Source organism: Anolis carolinensis, chromosome 1, assembly GCF_035594765.1.
Source record: "Anolis carolinensis isolate JA03-04 chromosome 1, rAnoCar3.1.pri, whole genome shotgun sequence".
Lineage (NCBI taxonomy): Eukaryota > Metazoa > Chordata > Lepidosauria > Squamata > Dactyloidae > Anolis > Anolis carolinensis.
In genome coordinates, this window is record NC_085841.1 from 130,826,674 (window position 1) to 130,843,606 (window position 16,933).

General features: G+C 40.5%; 1 protein-coding gene and 1 long non-coding RNA gene across 11 annotated transcripts in view; both read right to left on the reverse strand.

Annotated features, from left to right (window-relative positions):
* znf451 (zinc finger protein 451) overlaps nucleotides 1–7,444 on the reverse strand; it is a 49,986-nt gene extending 42,542 nt beyond the window's left edge. For 3 of the 10 annotated variants that reach the window (XM_062982305.1, XM_062982300.1, XM_062982288.1), the window contains exons 1-2: nucleotides 7,291–7,444; nucleotides 4,574–4,660 (exon numbers count right to left, since the gene is read on the reverse strand). In XM_062982305.1, the coding sequence (XP_062838375.1) occupies nucleotides 4,574–4,623 (50 nt within the window). In that variant the 5' untranslated portion in view covers nucleotides 4,624–4,660; nucleotides 7,291–7,444. Of the gene's footprint in view, nucleotides 1–222; nucleotides 1,167–1,210; nucleotides 1,286–4,573; nucleotides 4,661–7,122; nucleotides 7,147–7,290 lie in introns of those variants that run through there. The other 7 variants (XM_062982292.1, XM_062982264.1, XM_062982297.1 and 4 more) reach the window with 5 other exon arrangements.
* A 7,051-nt stretch (nucleotides 7,445–14,495) lies between these two features.
* LOC134299486 (uncharacterized) overlaps nucleotides 14,496–16,933 on the reverse strand; it is a 76,783-nt gene continuing 74,345 nt past the window's right edge. Inside the window, exon 3 of the long non-coding RNA XR_010006701.1 lies at nucleotides 14,496–15,164. This is a non-coding gene — a long non-coding RNA (uncharacterized LOC134299486). The remainder of the gene's footprint in view (nucleotides 15,165–16,933) is intronic.

Here is a 16,933-nt window from a genome sequence, read left to right on the forward strand (position 1 = left end):
ATTGCCACCAAAACACAAAGTTATCAAATTTTTGAAGCTCCAAACAATGTCAGAGTTTAGGTCTGTGTTCCAATAACCAATGATGGAGTAGCTCAGCTATGAAGCTTGTCTTCTTTTTAAAGACCCTACATATTTGATTGGTTTGGACAAAGGACAAGAGCTTGATACCGAAGTGCAATTCCTGTAGTAGAAAGGTCAAGCTTTAAGAACAGTTTAACCTACCCCACTGATCTCCATCATCTACCCCTTCGTCATCCCATTACCTACTTCATATTCACTGTGTAGAGTTTTAACCTAGAGAGTTATGATGTAACTTTCAGTTACATCACAAATAGCTGTTTATGTTGCTGACCTGTTGGGAGGCTGGTGACACTTTACTTGGCTTAGCTATTAGCAGTTTAAGACCTGGAAGAAGTGTGAAAAAACACACAAATTGCATTCAATGGTTTGATAATACATATATTTAAGAATGCATTATTGTTTGCATTTGTGAAGGAACAGAGCTATGCCTCTAATGCTTATGTATGCCCCACAATGAATATCCATGTGTGGACCATAATGAGCAAGAAGATCCGAAGGGGATTTTCTGCACATTCAACTGAAAATACTTCTGATCTTTTCCATGACTATTAATGCCGTCATTCAGAAAAACCTCAAAAGCTGAACTCAACACCACTTGAAAATGTGGTTTACACATAGGATCCTGAGTTTCCACTTTTATGGACTGATTAACTGAATGATAGAGATTGGAACATTGGTTTAGGTTCCCTTTCTGCAATCATATGCTACGTCTGACTCCTCCCTCCTGCTTCATAGGCAAATCTGGAACTCACCTTTACCACTCTAAGAGGGAAGGCTAATCCTAATGTGAAGGTATGGCACAGCTCCAGACAAACAAAAAACACACCAAGAGCAGCCAAACACACAAAACCTTCATCAGCCAGGCTGAGAAGGATTCCTTTCCCACAACTGAAAAAAGGAACTTTTAAGATGAGTACCGATGTCCAATTTTCCTGTAGTGTGAGGAATGCTGGGACCTACACAAGTGATTAACTCACCATCCAAACAGGATTGCCTTCTAATTGCAATGAAACATGATGTTGCAGAACATGCCTGCAAAAGGATGTGTCTGAGAAAGAAATACCTATGTTGCCTCTCAAACCACAAGGACTCCCAATCTATTTTTCAATTACGTTCAGTAAACACTTACTTTAGAAGAGCTGCTACCGTCTTCCTCATCACTACTGAGGTTGATACAGTCCAAGACAGGTCTCATGACACTTTCCTAGAACAAACATTTACCTTTTAAGCAGTGGTTTACTCCCTTCTACATACACTTGCAAAAACAACACATCCTAAGAAATTGTATATGCGCAAACACAACCTTGAGAAATCATTCCGATTGAATTCAAATTATTAATATTTGGCCCATATTGTTACAGAGTTCAATTCTAGCTGAATGACCAATTAGCAACCATATATTCCACAACCCAGGGAAGCTTTTGTACTAAATTATAGAAGAAACCTGTTTCTAATTGCTTGGTGGGGAAAGGTAACTGAGGAATCAATATCCATTCTCCTAGTTTGGAAAAATAAGAAACAGGCCCTAGATTCATCCCTTCAGCACAGTGAGCAATTAGTTTATTCTAACAAAAACTCTGGCTTGAGGCATTAACTTTCCTAGGAAAAGGGACAGAGAAAAATCCACCTACAGGCCTAAACTTAGTTTCAGTGAGTGAAAAGATATGGGGAAGTAAGCAACATCACAAGTTGTCCCATAAATTAAAGTATCTCAGGAAACTTAAATAAATCAAGATATCCTTGCTCCTCATGTTTGGGCAGACATGGACATATCCTTTGAGAGGTTGGTCCATCTCAACAGACATACATTAGATTGTTTTCAGTCTTGTGTGCTCTCTGTTGTGTTTTTATTTTATTGTAATTTCACCATGTTTTTCTCAATATATTATAGGCCACACTGGAGCCCCCCATGGCACAATGGATTAAACCCACATGCTGGCAGGACTGCTGACCGACAGGTCGGCAGTTTGAATCTGGGGAGAGCGGGCGAACTCCTTCTGTCAGCTTCAGCTCCCCAAGCAGGGACATGAAAGAAGCCTCCCATAGTGATGGTAAAACATCAAACATCTGGGTTTCCCCTGGGCAATGCCTTTGCAAATGGCCAATTTTTTCACACCAGAAGCGACTTGCAGTTTCTCAAGTCGCTCCTCATACTCTCTCTCTCACACACACACACAAATAGGCCACACTGAGTGTTATTGAGGGAGTGGAAAGGAGGGACATAAAGCCAGCAGTGAAACCAATCATATTTAGGAGACAGACTCTCTTCTCCGATATCGGAAGAGCTACATTAAAAGCCCACCTTCTGACTTAGGCAACTGCTCTGTCCATTTCCAGTATCTGCCTCTTACGTCAACACTGCATCCAGACAAGTGGCACAGCTCCTATGTTTGCACTGAGGAAGTACCAATGAAGCTGCATCATCTCCATGATCCATCCTTTCCCCTAAGGGGCTCACAAATGTGCATAGTTTTCTCATGGCAGATTGGTCAGTGTTCAAACTATTACTTGTCTAGTCATCTTGCACGGTCTTTGATATTCTGCTCCTTTCTCCAGAAGAATGGCAGCGGTGGAGTGGGGTGGAGGGGTTGCATAAACTATTTACCTCAAGCTGACTAGAATCCCAAACAACTTAGGAGAGGTCACTCAACAGTGAGAAATGTGCTTTGGAAATAAAGCCTAAGCAAGAAAAGTACAGTAAACCATACACATTCACTGGGGTTAGAGACAGTCCCTCCCACTGCCCCCATGAAAAACCACAAGGAATACATTCCTAGGTCTTCCAGCGTAACTCTATACTGTTTCCACAAATTAATTTTTGGCACAATTAGGACTATACTATAAAGCAACTCAGCATGATACACTTACATTCTCTGACTCATCTGATCAAGACTCCTTCTCATTTTCCATTCATTGCATAGAGATCAGGACAATCATAGCAAGCACAGTCTATTCAGCACCATCTGTTCATTCAGCATAGGCCCCATCTACATTGACCATTTAATGTAGTTGGAAGCTAGGCAGACAACAAACTCCCCAAAAACGTGCAAAAGAAATCTCTTAATGAGCATCAGTGCTCTGGTTTGTGTCAACATCATCAAAGCCTCCAACATGATTTCCTATGTAATCATCTGCACAGTGAAACACCTTTCTTCAATGCTGGTTTGAAACTGCATTTAACTGTAGATGGTCTCTCAGATTTTCAGACTAAAGTAGGCAGTTTAGAAGGTCATGAACAAGGACAGACAAGATGTAGCAAGAGGTCAGATGAGCATAAAAAATGCTCTTTTAAAACATTATAGTTACTGAGAAATACTTTTTAGCTACTGAAAAGGGTTTATAAATTGAGGAGGGAAAAAACAACCCACTACTACTGATCACAAATTAGAGTACCCAATTCCATTGATATATCAATTATTTTTATTTTAACTGCAGCATCATATACCAAATATGATGTTGCGGCTAAAATAATACATCAAAAAACAATTACTTCCATAAACTAAAATCAGTATTTTTCATATTATTGCACATAATTGGTATCCTGCAAATCATTTCATCGAGTTCACAAGCTAACAAGAGAAAAGGGGATCTGTACAGTGATCAACTTAAACTATCTTCAAATGTCCACATTACAGAATATTGTTCAGTTCCCTTTTTTTAAAAAATTACAGAGTGCAAGGGAAGCTGCGTGGGTCATAAGAAAAATAAAAAATCATATTTGTGTGTGTTTGTCATGTGAAGATAAATCAGTGGTTTCCAAAGCTTACAAACACATATCCTCCTCCATAACTGCAGCGTCCTACCACAAGCTGAAGTTATGCCCTTACCTTCAGAGTATCCCACTTTGCTTCTGAACTGGTCTAGAGGAAGGTGACTAAGGGCCTTTCCACACAGACATATAACCCAGAATATCAAGGCAGAAAATCCCACAATATCGTCTGAGTCCACACTGCCATATACTCCAGTTCAAAACAGTGTGGGATTTTATTCAGTTGTGTGCTAGGGGCCTAAAATGATCAAAGGTCTCAAGACAATGCCCTATGAGGAGTGGCTTAAAGAGCTGGGTATGTTTAGCCTACAGAAGAGAAGATTGAGAGGAGACATGATAGCCATGTATAAATATGTGAAATGAGGGAGCATACTTGTTTTCTGCTGTCCTTGAAACTAGGACTAGAAGCAATGGGTTGAAATTACAGGAAAGGATTCCATCTGAACATTGGGAAGAACTTCCTGACCATACCAGCAGTTCAAAAGTGGAACTCTCTGCCTTGGATTGTGGTGGAAGCCCCTTCCCTGGAGGCTTTTAAACAGAGGCTGGGTGGCCATCTATTGGGGGTACTTTGTGCTTTTCCTGCATAGCAGGGAGTTGGACTAGATGGCCTATGTGGCCTCTTCCAACTCTATGATTCTATGGTGGGCATTCACTCATCCTGGGGGAGAAGAGTAAAAGAATATTGTGCTTATAGATTTTAAAAGCAAGGTATCTACGTACACCAACAAATACAATGTCATCATCACCACCTTCCTCCTGAGAAGCAACATTCTCAGCCCTCTTAGAAGGCACAACACACTCGACTGCCTGCAAAAAAGAAAAAAGAAAGACTTTAATTACTGGTTTAGTTGCAATGATGTAGCAATTAAACACACAATTCTTGTGGGCTTTCCCAACTCTAAAACCGTATGTTGATATGACTTAATGATCACCGAATTCCTAAAGCTGTAAGAATTAAAATTAACCTTTGTTTAATGTTGGTTTATCAGTGGCATGACTTATGCAAACATCCAAGCTATATTATATTATTTGTAGAGAGTGGAAGTGGACATTCCTCATTCATTCTAAGAAACCAGCCCAAGTCTCATCATTATATTTAACTAGGGCTGAGCCCAGAAGGAATGCTATGGAAGCATGGGATCTACATTACACCACCTGATATCTGTCGAGAAGTAGCAGTCTGTAATGAAAAGACCAAGGCCCATCCTCTGTTCGGATATCAGTCAACAAGCCAACGTCTTCAATCAAGAAACAGCTTCCTAAGATCTACAGAGATAGTCGCAGGAACACCTCAGCAAGCAAGAGTCCAAAAGTGGCAGGCTAAAACCCAGAACCTTGAGCCATGGCTGATACTGAATGAGACTCCCTCCTGGGCACACAAAAGACTGGGCGACTTCGAAGGCGCTGAACAGACTGAGCTTTGGCACCACAAGATGCAGAGCCAGCCTTAAGAAATGGGGCTACAAAGTGGAGTCCACAACATGTGAGTGTGGAGAAGAACAAACCGCAGACCACCTACTACAATGCAGTCTGAGCCCTGCATATGCACAATGGAGGATCTTCTTACAGCGACACCAGAGTCACTCCAAGTGGCCAGCTTCTGGTCAAAGGAAATCTAGTATAATGCCAAGTTTTTAAGTTTGTGTTTTTTAAAAATATGTTATAACTGTATCCTCAATTTGTTGACACAATAAATAAATAATGGGAACTGTATTTTGGTGAGGAACCAGCACTCTGTGGCAGAGAAGACGAAAGGCCTTACTCCCAGAATCCCAGAACATTTAGCCTTGGTAGTGAAAGTGGTATCAAACTACGTCAATTCTACAGCAGAGACAGATCCCAGAGTCCTAAGCTCAGTCAGATTTAATCACGAATTTTAAGTGTTCACTATATTTTAATCATTGTTCTGTGTACTTAAATATGTATTTTGTAGATGTTTTAAGATATTTATTTTATATAATGTGTATGATGATTATAAAGTTTAGAATATTATGTATCATTACCACCGGCTTTGTTGGTTGCATAAAATTTTAATAATTTTAAATGTATTTTTAGATTTGGCTATATTTGAGCTGTGTTTTAATGTTAGATGTGAAGTAATTAGTTGGTTATGTTATTATTTAATTTTTTATTATGTGTTATAGTTTTGTGTTATATAAACCACTGAGCTACTGATCTTACTGACCAAGAGGTCGGAGGTTCGAACCTGGAGAGCGTGGTGAGCTCCCACTGTTAGGCCCAGCTTCTGACAACCTAGCAGTCCGAAAACATGCAAATGTGAGTAGATCAATAGGTACCACCCCAGCAGGAAGGTAATAGTGCTCCATACAGTCATGCTGGCCGCATGACCTTGGAGGCGTCTACGGACAATGCCGGCTCTTCGGCTTAGAAATGGAGATGAGCACCACCCCCCAGAGTTGGACACAACTAGACTTAGGGGAAAACCTTTACTTTTACTATATGGATTTATTTTTGTGATTTGGTTAGGTTGTTTGCTTGTTTTTGTTGGTTTATTACGTCATTGAACATTTGCCATTCTTTTGTTGGAAACCACCCCGATTCCCCTCCGGGCAATAGGTGCGGGATAGAAATAAAGTTTTATGATGATGGAGATGATGTTTTAGCAATCTTGTAACCTGCCTCCAGCCACAAGAAGGGGCGGGTAAGAAAGAAAACAACAACAATAATAATAATGTAAATAATTATTATGGTAATGTATATTACTATAATCATAATTACAGTAGTCTCACTTATCCAAGCCTCGCTTATCCAAGTTTCTGGATTATCCAAGCCATTTTTGTAGTCAATGTTTTCAATATATCATGATATTTTGGTGCTAAATTCGTAAATACAGTAATTACAACATAACATTACTGCGCATTGAACTGCTTTTTCTGTCAAATTTGTTGTATAACATGTTTTTGTGCTTAATTTGTAAAATCATAACATAATTTGATGTTTAATAGGCTTTTCCTTAATCCCTCCTTATTATCCAAGATATTCGCTTATCCAAGCTTCTGCCGGCCCGTTTAGCTTGGATAAGTGAGACTCTACTGTACATACATTACCATTATTATTGTGTACATAATCATTATTATATACATTACAATCTAAATCAGGCATGGGCAAACTTGGGCCCTCCAAGTGTTTTGGACTTCAACTCCCACAATTCCTAACAGCTTCAGGCCCCTTCCTTTTCCTCCCCTCAGCCGCTAAGGGTATCTACTGTATCAACACTGTAGAATTAATGAAGTTTGACACCACTTTACCTGCCACATACTATGGGATCCTAGGAATGGTAGTTTGGTGAAGCCCTTGTGAAACTACTGCTCCCAAGACTCCACAGCATGCAGCCATGGCAGTCAAACTGGCGTCCCTCTGCATTGATGCTGCAGCGTGGTTGCAGCCCAAGGCAGAGACATCCTTCCTGGCCTTACCTCCATCGAATTATAGCAGGAGGAGAACAGAACGAGGGAAAGGCGATGAGCCCTGCTCCACAGTGGCAACCGAAAGCAGACACAAGCTTAAGCGGGAAAGGCTCCGCTTCCCTTCAAACGCGGAAGAACCTATGGGAAAAGGGCGGGGCCGGAAGAACCCTCCCACTGAGGCATGCCGGGAACGGTAGTTTCGCGGCGTTTTTCAAGCTGCAGCCGAAGCTGGCTGGCTTGCTTCTCACCTGCCTTGACTGCTCTACTTCCTTGGGGGAATCTATGCCGTAGGCCAGTGGTTCTCAACCTGTGGGTCCCCAGATGTTTTTGGTCTACAACTCCCAGAAATCCCAGCCAGTTTACCTGCTGTTAGGATTTCTGGGAGCCGAAGGCCAGAAACATCTGGGGACCCACAGGTTGAGAACCACTGCTGTAGAATGAACGCAGGTTGACACCACTTTTAATGCTTTGGTTTCATGGGCGTTGTAGTTTCAACAGGACCGTAGCATTGCGCCTTGGCTGTTAAAGTGGTGTCAAACTGCATTCATTCTGCAGTATAGAAAGGATTTTACAAAAAACTATCCAGACCTGCCTAGAAAACCACGGCTTCTATGTGGAGTTCCAGGGCAGGAAAAGTATTTATTTATTTATTTACAGTTTTATATTCCGCCCTTCTCACCCCGAAGGGGACTCAGAGCAAATCACAATGTACATATACACAGCAAACATTCAATGCCATTACACATAAGACATGCAGACAGAGAAACAGAGGCAATTTTACATTTTCGCTTCAAGAGGGTATGCTCGATTCCGGCCACAGGGGGAGCTGCTGCTGCATCATACACTGATACCGAGTCCTTGTTGGAGTACTTCCTCATTCTTCCACACACTGCTGGACATTTTTATGGTGACGTAAATTAGTTAAATTAGCCTCCCCGCATAAAGCAGTGCCTACATTTCCTACTTGACAAATGCAACTGTCTTTCGGGTTGCTTAGGTCAACAACGAGCTAGGCTATTAAATGGTCAGGCATTCAATCTGGCCCCGGGCTGGCTTTGAACTCACAACCTCTCGTTCAATAGTTACTTATTGCAGCTGGCTACGAACCAGCTGCACCACAGCCCAGTAGATGGAGGAGGCAAAATAAATAATAATTGTTATAATAATAAACTTTATATCCCGCTCCATCTCCCCGAAGGGACTTGGGGCAGCTTACATGGGGATGAAGCCCAAGGAACAAGAAGTTCAACATACAATTAAAACACAATACAAAATATGAGATTAAAATGCATAACAAAACAAAATAAACTTTATACCCCGCTCCATCTCCCCGAAGGGACTCGGGATGGCTTACAAGACAGCAACAGTGCAACAAAATACATAAAATATGCATGGGCAAACTTGGGCCCTCCAGGTGTTTTGGACTTCAATTCCCACAATTCCCAACAGCCGGTAAGCTGTTAGGAATTGTGGGGGTTGAAGTCCAAAACACCTGGAGGGCCTAAGTTTGCCCATGCTTGAATTTGGCTAAATTGATACCTAAACAGGCAACTTACCCCGTTTTGTCTTGACTACATGTACTTGTGACTGGTTAAGAAGGAAGACCTTCTTAGAAGCAACTTTAGAAGTGCATTTATTTGTTAGTCTTTTTCGTTTATCCCTAAGGTAAAGGTAAAGGTTTTCCCCTGACATTAAGTCTAATCATGTCCGACTCTGGGTGGTGGTGCTCATCTCCATTTCTAAGCTGAAGAGCCAGCGTTGTCAGTGGACATCTCCAAGGTCATGTGGCCGGCATGACTGCATGGAGATCTGTTACCTTACTGCTGGAGCAGTACCTATTTATCTACTCACATATGCATGTTTCCAAACTGCTCGGTTGGCAGAAGCTGGGGCTAACAGCGGGAGCTCAGCCTGCTCCCCGAATTTGAAATGCTGACCTTTCGGTCAGCAAGTTCAGCAGCTCAGTGGTTTAACCCACTGCGCCACCGGGGGCTCCCCAACCTAAAGTTAATCAGGGTTTAATAACTCAATATCCATGGCTTATTTTTAGTTTACCTACCATGATTTATTGTAGTACAACATTTTAGACAACTATGGATAAATGTCAGTGTGTGTCTATAAATGTCAATGAGTGTCTATACATGTGTGTGTAGGTGTGCGTGTAAATACTCACATATATATGATTGGGGAAGAAATATATGGAAAGAGATAGCACTATAGCAGTGTACAAAATCAGCATACCATAACTGTTTTTCAAAGAAGAAAATTATGTCAAGAGATTCAGGACTGCATATATATTGTAGGATTAATGCATATGATCCCACTTTAACTGCCAAGACACAATGCTATGGAATCGCAGGAGTTGTAGTTCGGCTTCATATCAGGAACCACAATCCCTGTCTTTTTCTTCAAGACCAGATTCTGCAATGAGGAAAACTAGAATGGATTAATTTGCCGGTCATTTTCATTCTGCAAGAGCATTGATATGGAAAGTGGTCACAGAAGCAGATGTGAATTTCTCATCTCTAAAGCCAAGCAATTTTTTCCAGTCTTGCTGTGTACATTCATGTAAGCACTCATTCCTGCTCTCATTCCTTCTTCATTGCTTCAGGATAAGAGCAGCCTGTTAAATATGACAGTCTTCTTTAACTTTTCTATGTAGTGTACACGAATCTGCTTCTATGCTAGAACTAGGGATACTATAGAAATAATGCAGTTTGACATCACTTTCTCAGTCATGGGTTGTGGCGGAACGAAAACCACACGTAGTTCACGTTTTACCAGTCCACACACTGTCTTGCCAGAGAAAAAATATGCCACGCAGATGATCAGTAAAGAACAAGAAGTTTACTCTTTGAAATGCAGAGCAACATATATACAGTCATGTGAACAGTTGCATTGGCTCACAAAATGTCTTTTGAGAGAGATTCAAATAGTCCTTAGGTGTCCTTGTGAAAGGTCTTCTTCCAGCAGCCCAGAAGCAAAACTCTCTTGGTAAGCTCCTGCACAGAAAACTATATGTAACTGTTGCCAAAACTCCCAGGCTCAGCTAGCTCCCCGCGCATAGACCAACCAATCAGCTTCATGCTTTGCATTTTCAGTTAAGACACTCATCAACTGATTTTACATACTCCAACATGGGTCAATGCTATGGAATTCTGGAATGTGTAGTTTTACCAGGTCTTTAGCTTTCTTTGCCAAAGAGTGCTGGAGCCGAACTACAGCTTCCAGGATTCCATAGCATTGGGCTGTGGGAGTTTAAGCGGTGTCAAACTGCATTCATTCTATGGTACGGATTTACCCTCAGATTGTGATAAACTGGTCCTCCAGCTTTTTAAGGGCTGCAGCCTAACCACTGACTGCAGTCTAAATGTCTAGAGGGCTGCTCTATAGTTTTGAAGCCTGGTGTGCTGGATGGAGGACTTAAATTTTGAAATGGGCAATTCTGAAAGTATGCAGCAGGCATGGCTTTTTCTTTGTAGTTTTCCCTCTGTGAAATCTATTTTTCTATTTAGTTGTAGATATCCTATCACATGTAAAAATACTGATTAACAGAATACTCCGAATGTCTACTATAGGTTCATCTTTCTACACTATTGATCTACAATGCAATCTGACACCACTTTTTACTGCTGTGACAATGCTATGAAAGTATGGGAACTGTAGTCTTCAAGGTCTTTAGTCTAATATCTGCCAAATAATGGAGGTGTGTCATCAAATTATAAATCCCATGACTCCATAGTATTGAGCCATGACTTTTAAAGTGGTGTTGTTGTCGACCGCGCTTTAGGGGATCGGGCCCTTAAGGAGAGTCCCGATCCGGTCCTGAGAGAACGGACCTTGGCGGAGCCAATAGGAAAATATGAGCCGCAATACAACCTGAAGCCGAAATGAAGAAGGTCCGCCAAAGTTGAAGGAAAATCCGCCAAGGAGTCTTTATTGAGCGATTCAGCTGAAAAGGACTCTAGTAGTGATCATTCAGTCTACTAGGGTACCATATAATCAAAATACAGCCATATTTATACAAAATTTCAGTCTGACAGCCCTTTGAATTTCCCGCCCCGCTCCCCCGCCCATCTGATCGCGGATAGGCTAGAAGGTTGAACGAGGCGGGCTTTCATTTCCCGCCTTGCTCTGTTGGCCCAATAGGGAGCTGCTTTTTGTCCCCACTCGAGCCAATCAGGAAGGAGAAGGCGGGAGTTATTGAAACAATGAAGTGACAGGGCAGGAAATATCGTATTAATTCCTTCTAGACCGATTTCTAAAGGGATTAATGACAGCAATCAAGGGTTCCTGTCACGTATACAGATTTTAGATATGCCTTGGGGTGTCAGAGGTGTGGGGTGTCAGAGTAAGGATGGGTGGTAATGAGCCATATTTACAGGCTCTGCAGGGCGCCTTCCTGAGGTGTCCTGGTTTTTCCTTTGGGTGAGATATGACAATGTTTGCCTTGGGGCGAATCACCTTTAGGACAACACTCCGAATTCGGCGACTCAAGCCCTATATTGTCCATGCAATCTGAATTTGATTGGGTTAAGCGGTGGCAGATTATCCTTTTGTTTTTGGGAAGGGAAGCCTGGGTCATAGGAACTGGGATGGGTTCTGGGGTTCAGGTTGAGTTCAAAATATTTCCTATTTGATTTCATGACTTGACAATTATATGAAATAAAATGAAAAATAAAATAAAGTTGGAATATAAACCATGCTGGGAAAAATACATATTTTCCGGGGATCCCAAAGAGTACAAATACATATAGGCAGACAGATAGATTTCATGGAAATAAGGGAGAATCCATAAAAGGGAGTTACATTGCATAAAGGGGAATCATGAATGATATAAACAATTGAAAATATTTGATAAGAACAAAGTTCATAACATCTGGAGAACCCAGCATGGAAATTCATAAAAGTGGAGTTTTAGCAGCATGATTTTACAATTCATGAAGTTGTTATCCCTTGCCTCAGAGTGCAGGGATAATCCACAGTAAACTCCAGTAAAAAGTCTCAATCACCTTCTACTATAAATATATGGAATATAGAACATAAAGTCTTGATTTTTGAACTATCTTTTACAAAGTCCTGGGGGGGAGGGTGGTCACCTCGATCACAGTGTCAATTCATTATAAATGTAGTAGATACACCTTTTATTTATTTATTTATTTGCAGTATTTATATCCTGCCTTTCTCCACTCTGGAGGGGACTCAAGGCGACTTTACACAGAAGGCAGCTATTTGATGCCTTGATAACAGTACAACAATAAAAGACATTTTAAAAATCATAATATTCAAGTAAAACAATTAAAACATTTACAATCACAGTCTTTCCTCTGAAACTGTGAAGCAGGTACGATGTATCTTGGGAACAGAATAACTGATTTATATATGGTGCAATAGGTCCCTGAACCTTTGCAAGAAAACCTTTATTCCACTGCCTTTCATGACACAACAGTTCAGCCTCTATTCCCCCCGCCTGCCCCCCACACCACACACACATTTGCAGAACTTGTTTGCAAGTTATTGAAGAAATGACACAATCAGAACATACTCTGCCTTCTTTTTTTGGATCAAGCATCATGCTCCTATGTTGTCAAAATATTTCAGCGATGTGTTTCCGGGTGACTGATCTAATTAAATATTTCCATCAGTGTAGCCTGAATAAGATGTAGGAGCAAATTGTATGTTACAGAGAAGCAAGCTGAGGAAGGGGAAATTTGCTGCAGAAAAGAGACAGGAGGAAAATGAGTGCTTAACCCTTTGGCTCTCTTCACTTTTCTGTTTCATTGCTCTCCTCCTCAGTTGATTTTATCATCACATGAGTATTAGACCATGCTAAAATGAATGCTAAAATGAATCCAGGACACTGGTGAGGATAACAAGATTGGAGACATTCATTGGAATTCCACTGCTGGCAAAAGAAAGTCGGAAATTTTTAAATGGAAATCAATTGATAAGGAGAGAAATCAAGTGTACGGTACACACATAGATGATCAACTTTCCTCTCTAAAATTAGGCTCACATTAAAAACAATGCAATTGTTTGTCCTCTGAAATGGACCAAAACTGAGGTAGGTTTGCTAACTTCCATTCAATTGTAGGTGTCCAAAAAGAAGGTATATTTAAACATACCTGGTACCTCTCAAGATATATTATTTTCAGAAATTTTGAAGCCATGGCAAACAGACAACACAGAGAGCAGCTAGTTTCAAGAGTTCAACTGCAGGTAATGTTAAAAATTCAGGAACATGTAGCGATAATAGAATGCCAGGCAAACTGCACAGCTTTTCCCCGTGTTTTTGGGAAAAAATCAAGAGCATACGCCATGGCAGCTCCATGAGCATCTGTCCTGTGCCAGTGAGTCTGCTGCTATTGCAGATGCTGAGGTGCAAAGCAGTGCTGGCACTGCGACAGAAATGCTTCTAATGGCTTAAAATGAGTTTATGGAAGAAAAGTGATGCAAACTCAAGGATGTGGAATAAAGGGGATATATGCCTCTTTCTTTCCCTTTTTTTGGACGACTTTGTCCGTCTCATCGCTACTGTTGGTAGTGTGTCCTGGAATCTATGGTGACAAACCATTCGCCCGGAGTATAATGCCTTCCTGTCTTTTAGTATCTAACCTAGTGAGTGATTTAAAAGAGATGAAAAGATGGTACAAAATGCCTGATATGATTGAAAAGGAGAGCCATTTCCTATTGGGCTCATTCTTCACAGAAAGACAGGGATGAAGACTCCCCTTGAGAGGAAAAAAACCCTGCCTCTGTTGAACAATTCTTTTCCAAAACTAAAATTAGAGATTTCTCACAACATTTAAAAAAAACTAAGTCTGGGCAATGAATGAACAATGTTTTTTTTAATAAGTTAGGCTTTGTTTTGTTTTTTGCCAAATTAATCTTTTATACTAAAGCAAATCCTTGGTATCTGCTGTGTTTTGGTTCCAGGGCCCCTGTGGATACCGAAATCTGTGGACACCACACATCCCATTATATATAATGTAATAATATTATGTTTGTTATCTAAAGTGACAAAATCAAAGTTTACTTTATGATTTCTTAAACATTTTGAACCTGTGGGTGGTTGAATCTGTAGATACAGAGGATTGACAGTATTCTGTCAAATTGAGAATTGTGAGCACTGTTAGCATTTGCGAAGTAAATTTTTCTAGTTGCAGAAAATGCATGAATGAAGATAAAACATTACAGTTTCAGTTCCAACAATATTAAACTTTATACTTTATTTCCACGGCCCAAATGAATTTACACACACATATACATATATAAATACATGAAACTTTGACCAAGTTTTCGAAACCTCCACATTTCTTCAACTGGCAAAATGGTACAAAAACAGAGTAGCTGAATGCTGAAGTCCAAATTGCATCTTCTCTATGACAGCCTACTAAACGGCCAAGATACATTGTTAAATACTTTTTTCCGCATCCAAAAATATCAAAGCCATTTGTTTTCTGAGAGATGCTATTACAAAACGAAGGCAACAACTTGAATAAGGATGTGGACAGGGCCTTCTAAATACTTTAGGCATCATGTCCCAGAAGCCCCAATGACCATGGCTGATGGTTATCTGGAAAGCTGGAGCCCCCGATGGCGTAGTGGGTTAAAGTCTTGAAGGCTGGGTCGCTGACCTGAAGGCTTCCAGGTTCGAATCCGACCCAGGGAGAGCGTGGATGAGCTCCCTCTATCAGCTCCAGCTCCATGCGTAGACATGAGAGAAGCCTCCCACAAGGATGGTAAAAACATCAAAACATCCGGGCGTCCCCTGCATTGTCCTTGCAGACGGCCAATTCTCTCACACCAGAAGCGACTTGCAGTTTCTCATGTCACTCCTGACCCGGAAAAAAAAAAATCTGGAAAGACAAATGTTTCCCATCCTGCAACAGAAATGATGGACATAAATCAGCTGGTACTAATTGGCCGTATCTCTTAAGCAACAGAGGAGATGCCAAAATGTGTAAATGGATGGTTTTCCTCCATAGATAAATAAAATTCAGACATACCATATATATTCTATCTGTGCTAATGCAGCTTTGCGATCTACAGCTTGTGTTCTACACATTTAAAGATAACTGCAATCAATGGATCATTCAAGGATTTATAGGTGGGTGAACAATCAGAGCCAAAGGGTACTCTTTATAACCATTAAACTGCCTTAGAATCACATTAGTCTAATAGCCAACAGTGCTGCAACATGTTAAAGGCTAACACATTATAGCAGTAGTCTCTGTTATCCACAGCACACTTTTTTAGTTCTATGGAGCGTCTTCTAAAGTACCATACCCATGGTGAGGTGAAATTATAGACATTGAGGTCAGACAGCAACAAAAATATTGGCACTGAAAATTGTATTATCAGAGCTGCCTTTCATAGAACGAATGGCTGACAGCGCAAACATCCTAGCACTGAGAACACATGTAGTGTGAGATGGATTACTTATCCAGATTCAGGCTGTTGGTTTTCCAATGATTAACACAACAGTTCCTCTGATCACCCATTGACTTTTTCCTGCCTTTTATCCAATGTGGAAGGGCATGTATCACTTACAGAAGACAGGATGAATCACAGTGGTGGATGTACAAGGGGATGAATCTCTGCAGTTGTGAATGAGATGGCTGAGACTTCTGCTATCGCTGAGAGACTACATATGAATTCAGCCTTAGCAACTTGGTTTGTCTCCGTTTGTATCCTTCTGCTGATATCCCTTTTTGATATGAAAATACAATGCAATAAGAAATTGCCATTTCCCTCTATCACATCTAATATAAACATTACATTAGTGCTTCTCATGTTATCCGATTTCAATAAACAGCCATCCCTTTGCACCAATATCTCAAAGACTGGCACCAGATTAATCTCCATTGACTAAAACTGTCTCTTCATTTCTTGGATACTCTTCACAGACTGGTAGCGGATGTCTTTTGGACTGGCACTAGTACAAATACTACCCTTTTTCATTACCACTGCATTAAATTAAGTTATATCACACTAGGGGTATGGGTTATGCAGAAGGAAACACAGTCTTCTTAAGAGGGAAGCGCTATTGTTTGCCTCTCACCGATTTACTGCATTGGGGGTAGCTCTGCTCTTACTGATTGACATTGGTGATGGTTGTTATATGGTGTTACAGTGAACTTATTACTGAAAGACAACCTCTAGTTTCACAAACTCAAGTCCATGGCTTCTTTAACTGAACCAATCAATCCACCTTACCCAGTCTACTTTTACAACCTCTCCGTTTTAATCCATGTTTTTATTTGTTCTTGTCATTTGTTTTTATTGGCTAATGTTTAAATTTTTATAATTGTGCATGTTTTTTGTCTATTGTTGTGTTTTATATTGCTATTGTTTTTATTTGGGCTTGGCCCCATGTAAGCCGCCCTGAGTCCCCTTTGGGGAGATAGAGTTGTTGTTGTTGTTGTTGTTGTTGTTGTTGTTGTTGTTATTATTATTATTATTATTATTATTATTATTATTATTATTATTATTATTATGTATGGTGGTCTTTCCTTTTCCTTATGTCCAGTTTACCCAGCATTATCATATTTTCCAATCAGCCATTTCATTTTATGATTTTTCCCCATAGTACAATAGCCTCAATTTAGTAAGTCTGGCTTCTAGTGAGGGTTCTAGCTTGATATGTTAT